The sequence below is a fragment of the Pyrus communis genome, chromosome 3, assembly GCF_041283825.1.
Source record: "Pyrus communis isolate YQ-2024b chromosome 3, ASM4128382v1, whole genome shotgun sequence".
In the NCBI taxonomy this organism is placed as follows: Eukaryota; Viridiplantae; Streptophyta; class Magnoliopsida; order Rosales; family Rosaceae; genus Pyrus; species Pyrus communis.
This window is the reverse complement of record NC_142567.1, coordinates 4911840-4923742: the sequence shown is the minus strand read 5'-3', so window position 1 is coordinate 4923742 and position 11903 is coordinate 4911840. Positions and strand designations below refer to the sequence as shown.

General features: G+C 37.5%; 2 protein-coding genes and 1 pseudogene across 2 annotated transcripts; 1 reads left to right on the top strand and 2 right to left on the bottom strand.

Moving 5' to 3' along the window:
- On the top strand, positions 1-1277 carry LOC148697793 (uncharacterized). The gene has a single exon (XM_088690724.1). It carries the CDS (start codon positions 609-611, stop codon positions 1275-1277), a length of 669 nt encoding a protein of 222 aa, XP_088546850.1. The 5' UTR covers positions 1-608.
- A 1647-nt stretch (positions 1278-2924) lies between these two features.
- LOC137714123 (translation initiation factor IF-1, chloroplastic-like) lies at positions 2925-3734 on the bottom strand. The gene has a single exon (XM_068453408.2). It carries the CDS (start codon positions 3619-3621, stop codon positions 3076-3078), a length of 546 nt encoding a protein of 181 aa, XP_068309509.2. The 5' UTR covers positions 3622-3734; the 3' UTR covers positions 2925-3075.
- Positions 3735-6340: 2606 nt separating this feature from the next.
- LOC148697792 (receptor-like protein 2 pseudogene) lies at positions 6341-7805 on the bottom strand (annotated as a pseudogene).
- Between the last annotated feature and the right edge of the window lie 4098 nt (positions 7806-11903).

The window sequence follows — 11903 nt, the reverse complement described above, 5'->3', positions numbered from 1 at the left end:
AAATATTAAAATTAAAAAAAAAAACCGAAATTTTTCATAGTATTTTTCTGCAAAGTTGTCGAATAATGCATTTGCACATACTGGTTGAGGTCATTTAATTTTCTGCCTGAACACTCAATTTCTACTCATTATCACTTTTCGCCAATTAGATACGGAATTCAAAGTAACCAATTAGATTTACGCTAAAACTAATAAATTGACATACGGATAAAACTCAACAAGAAACTGAATGGTAAAAGTGTTGGTTATAACATAACTTCTTCTCACAACATGCAGGTAGGCACCCGTGGTCACCCAACTGCAAAGCCATTACCGGCAGTAATAAAATAAATTTCACCTCCACCGTTACCTTGTTGGTTTAAAAAAAAAAAAAAACACAGGTAAAAAAAGAAATGCACCACCATTTTTGGAATTCATCCAGAACAAAGAAGAGTTGGGTTTGGAGTGTCCTGCTCTACCTTGACGTTAATTAGGTGCATAACAAAAACAATAATTCCCAGAAGGGTTCGGCAGCTCTGGCACAACAACTTCATGGAAGAACTAAAACCAAACAAGAAACCAAAAATTCTGCAGGGCTACGAGGCCCCCACTTTTTCGTGCTCGTCATCATGAACACTATGATTTCTAATCCCAATATTTTTCATCAATCTTCTCACAATCATCTCAGTTTTTTGTTGTGCATTTTTGCGCTCGGAATAGTAGTAGGTTTCTTGTTTCTTCTAGGCCAAGCAAGATTCACGAATCTCAGCCGCCTTGTAGTTTGGATCGGCAACTTAGCGCTCTGCAGTGCGGCTTTGTTTCTCATTGCCTTGATGCATCCCATTATTGGAATCATATTTTCTTGGCTTCCAAACAGAAGCCATAGCGATCGCGAATTTGAAGGAGCAGACGAGTCTCACCACCATCATGATCAAGACACATTACCACAAGCACCTGCGCAAGATATTGCAACGTTGTTCCACATGGTGTTAATAGAAGTGCTCGATAGAGTTTGGGAGGACTTGGTGATGGAGGAGGGGCCAGAACAAATGCCTCAAGCTCTCCAAGTTCAAGCCCTAGAGGCCCTCCCACCGCCTTTGACGTACTGCAAAGGCAGCAGGGACATAACATCGAGTTGCTGCAGTGACCGGTGTACCATTTGCTTGGAGGATTATATGGACGGCGAGTCTTGTCGTATCTTCGCGTGCAAACACATGTTTCATTCCAATTGTATTGATCATTGGTTAAAGAATCATCTAACTTGCCCAGTTTGTCGAAACTCTGTTGTAGATATCTGACATTGTAATTCACTTTCTTGTATAAATTACACAGAATTTCAAACGTAGTTGCTTTATGAACAAGTAACTATTTTCCAGAGGAAAACTTCTTTTATGCCATCAAATAATAGCATGCCTGCGTTTGGTTTTTGAGATTGGATAGTTATATTCAAGGTAGGGTGAAGGAAAAAATACAAAGAAATTTTGTTGAGTTAAAAGGTAGAAGACAGATTACTAGTAAATGAAACTTATCTCTTGCAATTCTTATTAAAAAAATGAAAGGATTAGAAGAGGTAAGTTTCCGACATAATGATAAGACCCACATTTCATTTGATGATATAGGCAAACTGAAGAAAATAGTGGCACGGATTTCCATTCGGAAGAGTAGAAATTTTCACCTATGTGTATGCAACTCATGATACACGTGGACGGACTAGGATCCTCACCAGATCCTTTTCATGGGGATCCTTGGGATCAAATAATTTTAGCCTTTCACGTAAAACCGTGCAGCTGAGATTACTCTTCCTTTCAACTTTCTTCCCATTCTCTCTCCGCAGGACCGTAACATTCTTGCCTTCTCTCCGGCGGTGATCGAGATTCTCTATCAGCATCAAAGGACCAAATCCACGTCCCATAAAAATTTCCACCACTCACTCGAAAGCGCAACCTTAGCCATCCAGTCGAAACTCTCGATTTAGTCTCCATTGGAGTAGAACTCGGAAGTTTTTGGAGAAATAAAATTTCTAATTATTTGGTTATGTTCTCAATCATAGATATACCTCTCCCCCCCCCCCCCCCCTCCTTCTCTTGCTGTTGAATCTTGACTTTAGGGGGTGTTGCGTTTGCCACTTGGATTTGTAAGCAGAGGACTCTGAAAATGGTGGATTTGGGTGGACTGAGAAAAAGGTGAAGTTGAAGCTTCATAACAAATTCATGGTCGTGTTCACCATAGAGATGCAGCGTGAGGGAGAGAGTTCTCAGCAGTGGAAGAATATTGACTAGAAGGCTGATAGAAAATCTCGATTGCCACCGACGAAGAAGGCAAGAATGTTGAAGAGAAAGAGAGAGCAATAAAGTTGAGAGGAAGACTCATCTCAGCCGCACATTTTACATAAACGCTAAGATGATTTAATCCCAAGGATCCCCAAGGAATGGATTCGAAGAGGATCCTAACGTGGACAATGGAAGTGTTGACATAATTTCGTAGAGTCACAAGATTGTCTTGCTACTTGAGACTTTCTTTTCAACTTAATGTGTTTCGGGTTTAAACTCTTCTCCCTCTTTTTAATGTAATGTAGAACATGATTTGTACTCGAAAAAACTTCATATAGAGTCATATTACGGGAGTGAGAGGTGTAATGACTAATTTTTAGTAATAATAACAATTGTCTAAAACTATCATAAACTCTAATGACATTAAGCATGTAATTCTTTTTGGTGTTTTTTTTTTTTTGGGATAAAAAGTGATATATCTAATTCTTTTTGTTGCTAATGTGTTTTACCATAAAATTAGCTATTCTTTTTCTTCCGAAATCAAACTTTATTCTTTAAAGTATGATCATATGGCAATAATCATTTAGTCTAATGACGTTCGTTCCCTCCTTTTGTTGAAAAAGGTTATTAGCTCAAAATTCATTAACGACAATTGTTAACTAATACAAAACAGGGAATCCGAATCACAGATTTCACTGACCAACCTCAAATTACATAACACAACACAATTTCTAAACATTCACATTGCTTAACACAAATGTTTCAGTGTCACTTGCAACAAAAATTATAAAAAATAAAAAGAAAAAGGAAAAAAAAATCAAATAAATTAGTTTAGGGAGGAAGAGTCCATAGGATCCTTCCTGGATTGATTTTTCTTTTCGGAGTTCTTCATCTTTCTTTTGCTTGAGTCGTCATCCTGTTTATATCTGAAAACAATACGACCTCTCGTGGTGTCGTACCGACTGACTTCAACCTTAACTCTGTCGCCGATCAAAATTCGAATGAATTTCTTTCGGATTTTCCCAGAAATGTAGCCGATGATGGTGTCCCCGTTGTCTAATAGAATTCGAAACATACAGTTGGGGAGTGACTCCGTCACCATCCCTTCTTGGCTGAACTTCTGTTCGTCTACTCCCGGCGATTTGCTCGCGGCGACAACGTTCGAAAACCGTCTGGTGCTGAAAAGGAGGTGGTTTCCGACCGGACAGTGCCTGCTGCTGTTGATGTTGATGTGGAGATGGAACTGGGGTTTTTGGACTGGTTGGGAATTGAGAGTTGATGGGGTGAGGGTGAGGGTTAGGGTTTTGGAGTGGGGAGGGGGAGTGGGGTGGAGGATTGGGTGGCGGAGGGAGGATGATGGCGAGGTTAACATGGCTTTTGGTGGTGGTGGTGTTCTCTTTTGGTGTCTGTTATGTGGGTGGAGACAGAGAAGGGGAGGAGGTAAAGGGATTGGCTTTGGGCTTTTTGAGGATTGTATTGAGTAAATATTGTTTACGAGCGTGAATATGTAATTCATAATTTTGGGTCCCATATGCTGATCTTGCTGACCACCTTGGCAATAACATTTTGTTTCGGGAAATGTTAGGAAGATCAAATTTGTAAAAAAAATAATATCATTAATAGAAAATAAACACGTTAATCAACATTTAAGTAATAAATCCAATCATCAACATCCACATCATTTGATTTACAAAATTTGATTTAGAAATTTGGTCTCCCTAGTACTATTTGTACGTTTCTTCCACTAAACTTGAGATTTGCTTTCAAGGAGATTTAGGATGAAACTGTTTGATGAAATGCCTCGTGCATGAAAGCATACACGTCTCAATTTATGCCTTTTGCATGTTTGACTATTTGGTCCTTACTTAAATTGATAACATAACACACATGTGAATAATTTTTCAGTTAGCACTACATGGAAAAAAAAACTAGTCATAATAGAGTTTCTCCTCAACAAATCGCACGTTGTGGTCTTGGCGCAGCTTAGAAACGGGTCACATATTTACTACATCATTAGTTTTACGGAGTTGTAATATTGTCAAATAAATGAGAGACATCCAAACCAACAAGAAGAAAGAAAAATGAATAGAAGACATAAATTGGTACGATATCAAAATTTTGTGAGAAATTAAAACCCCACGATCCATTTTGAAAATCACTTAAAACGTGGAGGGTTTAAAAATGTAATTAGTAATGCACAACTTTGGACGTATTAAGTCTGTTTTGATAAAAGGTAACAAAGCACTACAAGGAGTTAAGATCATTTATTCTCCGCTCGAGGGCTTGTAGCTCAAAAAATCTTTCAATGCAGAAGAATTGTGACCAAAATTAAAAAGTCTAGTGAGGAGAGATAACACCATTTCAAATTTTCAAGATTCGACAAGCAACAACACCTAGCTGATTGTTCGTTGCATACTCTGATATTCAACTGTATTGGGATTAAAGGGCCTCCGATACCAGGGATTGCTAATGTCTCCAAATTCCACTTGAACTCTCATAAGTTGTGTGTTCTCCGAACACTCAATAGCCTTCAACGACAAAATGCGAGGCAAATCAGAACCAGCAAATGGAGTGCAGTTCTTTGCAGAAAGGCAATGGCTAGAATATTTGATCTCTAACTCAATGTCTTCTTACTGTTGAAAGTACTGAACAAACTTTCGCTATTGGCAAAGAAATTGGGTGAATATTTCTTCCACCAGAACAACTGTTACCAGATTTATTTGACACCAAAGAGTACTCGTAATTTATACGAGGAATCATCAAATTGAGACGGGTCCAAAATACTTGGATTGCTCTCAGAACTCATCGAGCTCTCTAAGGTTCCAGTAATCAAACTAGTAACACTGGTGGAATTCATGACATTATAAAGCTTAAGAACAGCGGGATAATAAAGCCCACGATCATGTCCCAAGTAATTAGAACCTGATCCAACCATGCAAATCTTCCCAGAAGATTCTGACCAGAACCCACTTAGTTCAAAGCTTACCGAACTAGGTCGAAGACTTTTTGAGACATTTCCCACATAGTCAAACACACTGCTTCTTTGAAATCGAAGACTTCCTTCAATCATGTACAAGCCTGGTACATAAGTTGTTTGAACACTCGAGGGGGTGAACTCAATTGAATTTTCGGGCTCGTGATAAGGCTGAAATGATGATCTTTGACTAAGAATTCCACTTCCACCGGTGTAGTAACCTGTATGGCTCTTGAGAATTTGAGAACCTACATATCCACTTGGCGTTGCCCGGGGAACATTTGAATCACAATGATCAGAATAAGATATGTGATCGTAAGGTGGAGAAGGCAATGAAACTGGATTATAGAAGTAATTAGAATGTGGTGGAAAGACGATGAAACGGAGGGCAAAGAAAATACGGCAAAAACAGAGAAGAACATGAGAAGTTTTGGCAATGAGTACCACATCTTCAAAGATACGGTAGCAGAAGACTGGTGTTTCTTCATGTATATTGGGAGAAAGATGAACAAGAAGAAGAGCAAAAAAAAATTCGATGTGAAAGTATTGCAATGTTTCGATTGTTTTATGTACTTTCCATAGTCTGTATTACTGCAACTACGGATTATGTATCACAGTCGTTGTCGTGACAATTACGAAGAGAACAAAGCTAGCTGATGACTCGGTTTTCATAGACAACTAGAACAAATAAAACCCAGGACTGTGAAACCCAAGCTGCATTTTGTTTTCTCATTTGTGAATGCTAAAAGGATAAAAATAAGAGGACAAAGGAAAAGGAAAATATACGAAATGCTAATTGTAGTCCAAAAACAAGCTTCTCACTTCTTGCACTCCTGAATGGCGCCCGAGAAGTTCTTGTCATCAAGATACAACTCGTGAAGAAGCTGCAATTGACCGATCTCAGTAGGTATAATACCACTAATGTTATTGGACGTTATGTGTATTGTTCCCGGAAAGTTAGCCAGTCTACAGGGCATAAAAATTCGATTTTTTCTTACGACACCAAAGAGAGGAAGTTCAAATTCATAATTGTCTGCTTGAGAAGCATTCATCATTAGCATTGGTAATCTACAAAGTTGTTTTGAAAATTCACCTGAAATTTGGTTGTATGCTAGATTCACATAAAAGAGTTTTGGAAGAGTCCCCAACCAACTTGAAATTGTACCTATGATTTGATTATAACCCAGATCCAACACCTCTAGATTCTGTAGGTTTGATAACCACCCAGGTATCTGACCATTGAGCCCACAACCAGCCAAACTCAAGACACGGAGATTCTGAAATCCATGAAAATCAATCATTTCATCAACAGTTGGCATTGTCTCGCGATCAAATGAACCGGTAAGGAGGAGTGTATGAAGACTTTTGCAACACATTAATATCTTCATTGCCACTGTGATATTGGTCCGCCATACATAAACAAGCGAGAGAAAGGACAAGGATTTCAACAAAAGAATCTCAGGTTGTGTTTGTCCTTCTAGATAAGGATTTTCACTCAACCGAATTGCTTTTAGGGACCTGCATGAGTAAAGGCTTATTGGAAAGATACCAGTGAAGTTATTCCAAGATAGGTCAAGTTTACTAAGGCAACTGAGTTTGGAGAAATTAAGCTTGGTGAGGTCTCCTTCCAAATAATTGGATTCCAAATGTAGTTCTACAAGGTTTGTGTAATTCATCAAAGATGGGGGCATATTACCTTGTAAGCTTTTAAAATCAAAATTTATGAATTTTAACTTGAATAGCTTCCCAAAATTGAGAGGGAGCACACCATTCAGATGATTTGAGTTGAGGTCAAGGATTGTCAGGTGGGCGAGGTTGGCGATTCTTTCACTAATGGCTCCATTTAGTGAATTGAGAGGTAAAGAAAGTTCCTCAAGTTTGGTAGCATTATAGATATCTTTTGGAAGTGATTTTGACAAATTATTGTGACCAGCACGAAGAATCTGTAGTTTGAAACACCCACCGAACCTAGGGGAAATGTTGCCACTAAATTCATTAGAGGAAAAATCCAATACTCTTATGGAAGGATGCAATCGAAGACAGACAGATGATGGGATATGCCCAGAGAAGGTGTTGTTGTTGACATTGAAACTAGTCAAATTCCAAGCTTGTTGGAAGAAAAAAGATGGAATTGGACCATGAAAGTGATTGCTTGACAAATCCATTGTCTGAATATTTTTGGGTGGTAGAGAAAATGATATCTCTCCGGAAAGAAGGTTATAGCTCAAATCAAGGATCTCGAGGCATTTCAAGGACGAGAAAAATTTAGTTTCAAGTGTGCCATAAAGTGAATTGTGCGGAAGGTTCAAGTGGGTGAGACGTGTGAGATTCCCAAGTGATGAGACAAATATACCTCCTTTGAGCCCTTTGGAGGGTAAGAGCAAATGGGTAACCCAACCCTCTTGATTACAAGTGATGCCATTCCAATGACAACAATCAACAGAACTACTCCAATTTACGGAAAGAGAAGATAGAGTGTGAGCTAAGGCCAGAAATGAGGTGTGTTCAGCTTGGTTGCATGCATGAATATTTCTTGTAGATATAATGCAAGAGAATAAAAAGAGGAGGAAGCCATGAGCCATTGTTTTAACTTAGATATCGCTTAAGAAGAGGAAGAGGAGAAGGTCTGCATATATACAAGCAATACCAATTTATTATAATTGGTTGTTTTTATTTAATTATTATTATTTTCATTTTTTAGCTTTGAATTATCCAAACCCCAATATACGTTTGAAGAGAATTTGCACGGCATGAAAGAAATCAAAAAGCAAAGACGTTAGTAGGTCATGGAATTGAGAGGGGGCCGCACATGAAAACAACTAAACAAAACTAAAGGGTAAAAAGTTGTTTTGTCACTGATATTTCTTGTTACTTATAAGTAGGACGTTTTAAGTTTGACTCGTGTAAATACAATTCATTATAATCGCATTGCAAACAGCCAAACTATGATAATTGGCAAACAACACCGTATGAGTCAAGTCAGTTGATTAGGTCAATGTGCTCATTACTTTTAACCCAAATTTATATCTGTTCATTAACTAAAGTAGATTAGAATATCGCTTAGAAGGGATGCAAAGAACTTTGTGAAATGCTGTTGGTTCTGCAACAATTCTGCAGATGTCTCGCATTCAAAATTTATTTTTGTACTTGTGCTTCTCTCTTTGTCCTCCTTTTTAACACTGTCCTAACTGGTTTTCTTTTTATTTTCTATTCGAAAATCTCTAGAAAGTTTCTATGCCAACTCAAGTTTTTTATTAAATCTTCTCAGAATCTAGGGGAATTGTCTGTCAGTGCAGAAAGATGATCGAAAATACATCGAGTACTAGGTTTCATTGTATCCTCGAGACATATTTGCATTAACTCCGTCTCCGTCACGCACCTTTTTCACTCTCGTGATGAAGCAAATATTGTTTTCTTGTCTTATAGAAAAGAAAAATGAAAGTGCACATTACAAAAAGAAAAAAATAAATAAAAATAAAAGATAAAAATAAAAAAAGCAAAACTTATTACATCCTCAAATAACAAGAGAGAGATTAAAATACCCTTCAGTAACAGTTGGGACGTTCTCGTATCACCCAACTCTCTCAACTTTTGGGGGAGAATACAACGACCCCAAACTTCTGCTGCAAGAAAATGACGCCAGCAAACAGCAGACCCCCAAAAGGAATAATCACGTCCCAAGCAGTGGAGTCAAAATCTACTGCAGGACTTGCATACAGGTATGACTCGTTGAGTTGGCGACGAACAGAGTTGCGAGCCCTGTAAAGATCGTATGCATGTGGCTGTGCTCGAACAAAAGTTGTTCCAACGTAGAACGAACTGGATAGATCATTTTCCTTGATTTGCAGAACATGTTGAGCCCAATTTGAGGCAGCAAAAAAGCGTCCAAAACCAAACCGGCGTAACGTTTGAAGGCAATGCTTAAAATTGAGTGCTCGGCATAGTAGCTCTCCTTACTAAGGCGAGATCAACTGGCTTTTGGATTTCAGTAATTTTAGTTGCCCGAAGTTTTTCCCTTCGTAATTTTTTCTCCAAAAATCTGGAACAACGTTGAGGTGTCACGCTAATTCCTGAAACCATTTAACAAAGGAAACCCAAAACCCAAGAAGCTTAGACAAAGTGACGAAGAAATGGGTCATAAAAAGTCAGATAAGAAGGATTAGAAATGCATTTACATGAGCGTTATAATTGCATGTGAGATAAATTTGCATATGACTATTTGGAATGTGTCATTTACAAATTTCTTTCACAAACCATTGCAATGTTCATGCGGTGCATTTCTAAATCTTCCTCTTTAATTTTTTTGTGATCTATTTCTTCCTCGTTATCCTAAATCGCTTGAAATTCAAAAGTTCATCATCCAAACATATCCTTAACTTTCCGACTCATTTCCTCTTCATGCAGTTGGTTATAACATTCTAGCAGACGAAACACTTATCATAAAAAGAATAATTTAAAATGATGACCATAACCATTTCAATGTACGATCAAAATTGTGTTTTTACATTTAGTTATGTTTATCATTTCTCATCCAATCATTTTGTTTATCATTTTTTATCCAATCAATTGTGAATAGTCTTCACTGACTTGGAAAATCTAGCATTACAAGACTACCAAGTCGGTCTCATGAGTCATGACGATAAGACGATGTTGCCATTTAGCTTTTAATTGGGAGGGAGGGACCAATTAAAAGGCAGGACTCGATAAGCAGACAAAATCTTTATTTCACTCAGCCAACGTCAACCTTCGCTCGAAAAAAATCAACGGTCATGGCAGATTAAGGAACACGATAAAAGAATAATAAGGCAAAAATTATGTACGAGCTTGTCCAATGAAACTTCTTTTCTTTATCATGAAAGAGGTTCTGAATTCGTAACTCATTTTTCTAATCAATAAGAAAAAGAAAACTTGTTGAGATTAGTCTTCTTTGACTTGGAAAATCTAGTCATTGCAAGACTATAAAAAAAACTTTTTGAGGTTAGCTCAAGTGACGGAGATAATTGAAAAACTTGATAGCCACTTCCATAATTTACATTTCTTTGAATTCCAACTGCAAAACGTCATCCATATGCAGTTACAAATCCAGTCACCAAGAATCAGATAGTATATTTAATTAGGATGCTGGATTCAACCGAACCAATTATTAATTAGGGTTAATTAGGACTAAATTTAGATTCGAGTCCACAGCTAAAACACTATCCCAAATTATCATTGTGATAAGTCGAAATTGGACTTCCATTCAATTTAATTACTTATAAATCAAACCCAACCGTATGGTTCACTACATCCTACGAAAAAGTGACACTACTCTTTTTTTTTTTTTCTTTTTTTTTTCTTCTGAACAACTGATATTATCTACACTAAAAGGGAGGGGGTTGGCTTATCCTCACAATGGGCTAGCAATAATTAGTTCAAATTCGCTTTTGGCAAGAATCGAACCTAAGACCTCTCACTTACAAGTAAAGAAAAATACTACTAGACCGTAGTACTAAGTGGCGAGTGACACTTCTCTTTTAGCTTCGGACACAATTGATGCTCGCGATGATTGTCTAAAACTAGCATCCACAATTCTACTTTCGTGGATTCCGACGAGTGGTGGTCTCTGCGGCTGGATCATGTAGGTGCAACCCCCCTCCACTCACTTTTGTGCCTCTATTCATACGTCGATTGTTCGTGTACATTAGGGACCAAAATGAGAAAGGTGATCAATTTTAAGGGCAACATTGATTAAAGTTGGAATTGAGGGACCAAACAGTCTTCGTACTGTCATGTCCCAGATCCGGGGTCGGTAATAAAAACTCGAACACAAGTCCGAAACGTGAGTTAAAAGCGCAATAAATAAAAGGAAATTGACACAGGTTGGAAAATGAACTCCTCTTATTAAAATAATTCATGATTCTTAAACAAATCAAGAATTCTTTACAACCTACAATAAATAAATGAATAAACTTTCTCTACTTTGATCTCATCCTGCCTACCCTCTTAAATGTCTAGTTCGTAAACTTGCATAACAATAGAGGGATGAGCTTCAATAGCTCAGTAGGGATATAACCTTATCACAGTAAATTGACAATATTAAATTAAATGTCATGAAATCATATAGCCAAATATCTAATCATAAATGATAACGATGCATGAATGCAATGCAACCTCTTCAGTTACCCTCATTAATTTATATAATAAAACACGTGGATCTGCACGTCTCATACCATGCATTTTACCCCTGCAGAGATGGTTCGAATGTTCTATTATAGAAACTAATCCCCATATGATATCCCAAGTTCATAAACCCCTTTTGCTAGTCATCTTATCTAATTCATTAATCTCCAACCCAAATCACCCACATCGACAATTCCCGTCAATCATATTCTAATGTGCACACCGGGGTTGCCTGGAACTGGTTTCACAATAAATAGATTCAACTACACAAAAGATCCTTTCCAACTACCCTCATTTCCATACTTCCAATCTAAACACTGAAATTCCAACGACATCAGCATGAATGATGCACAAATAACATCATTTTATCTTTCACGTGTATCACAGTATATTCTCAATGAATAACATTTTAGCAACAATTCCATGACCAATAACAAGTAAACATTTAACTAAAGCAATTAGCCAATTAATATCCAACCACATTAATCAACCAAAAAGATCAAGAATATTATAACACTTCA

Coding starts and splice junctions, on each gene's coding strand:
- LOC148697793 (XM_088690724.1), top strand. CDS start 609: ATGAACACTATGATTTCTAATCCCAATATTTTTCATCAATCTTCTCAC.
- LOC137714123 (XM_068453408.2), bottom strand. CDS start 3,621: ATGTTAACCTCGCCATCATCCTCCCTCCGCCACCCAATCCTCCACCCC.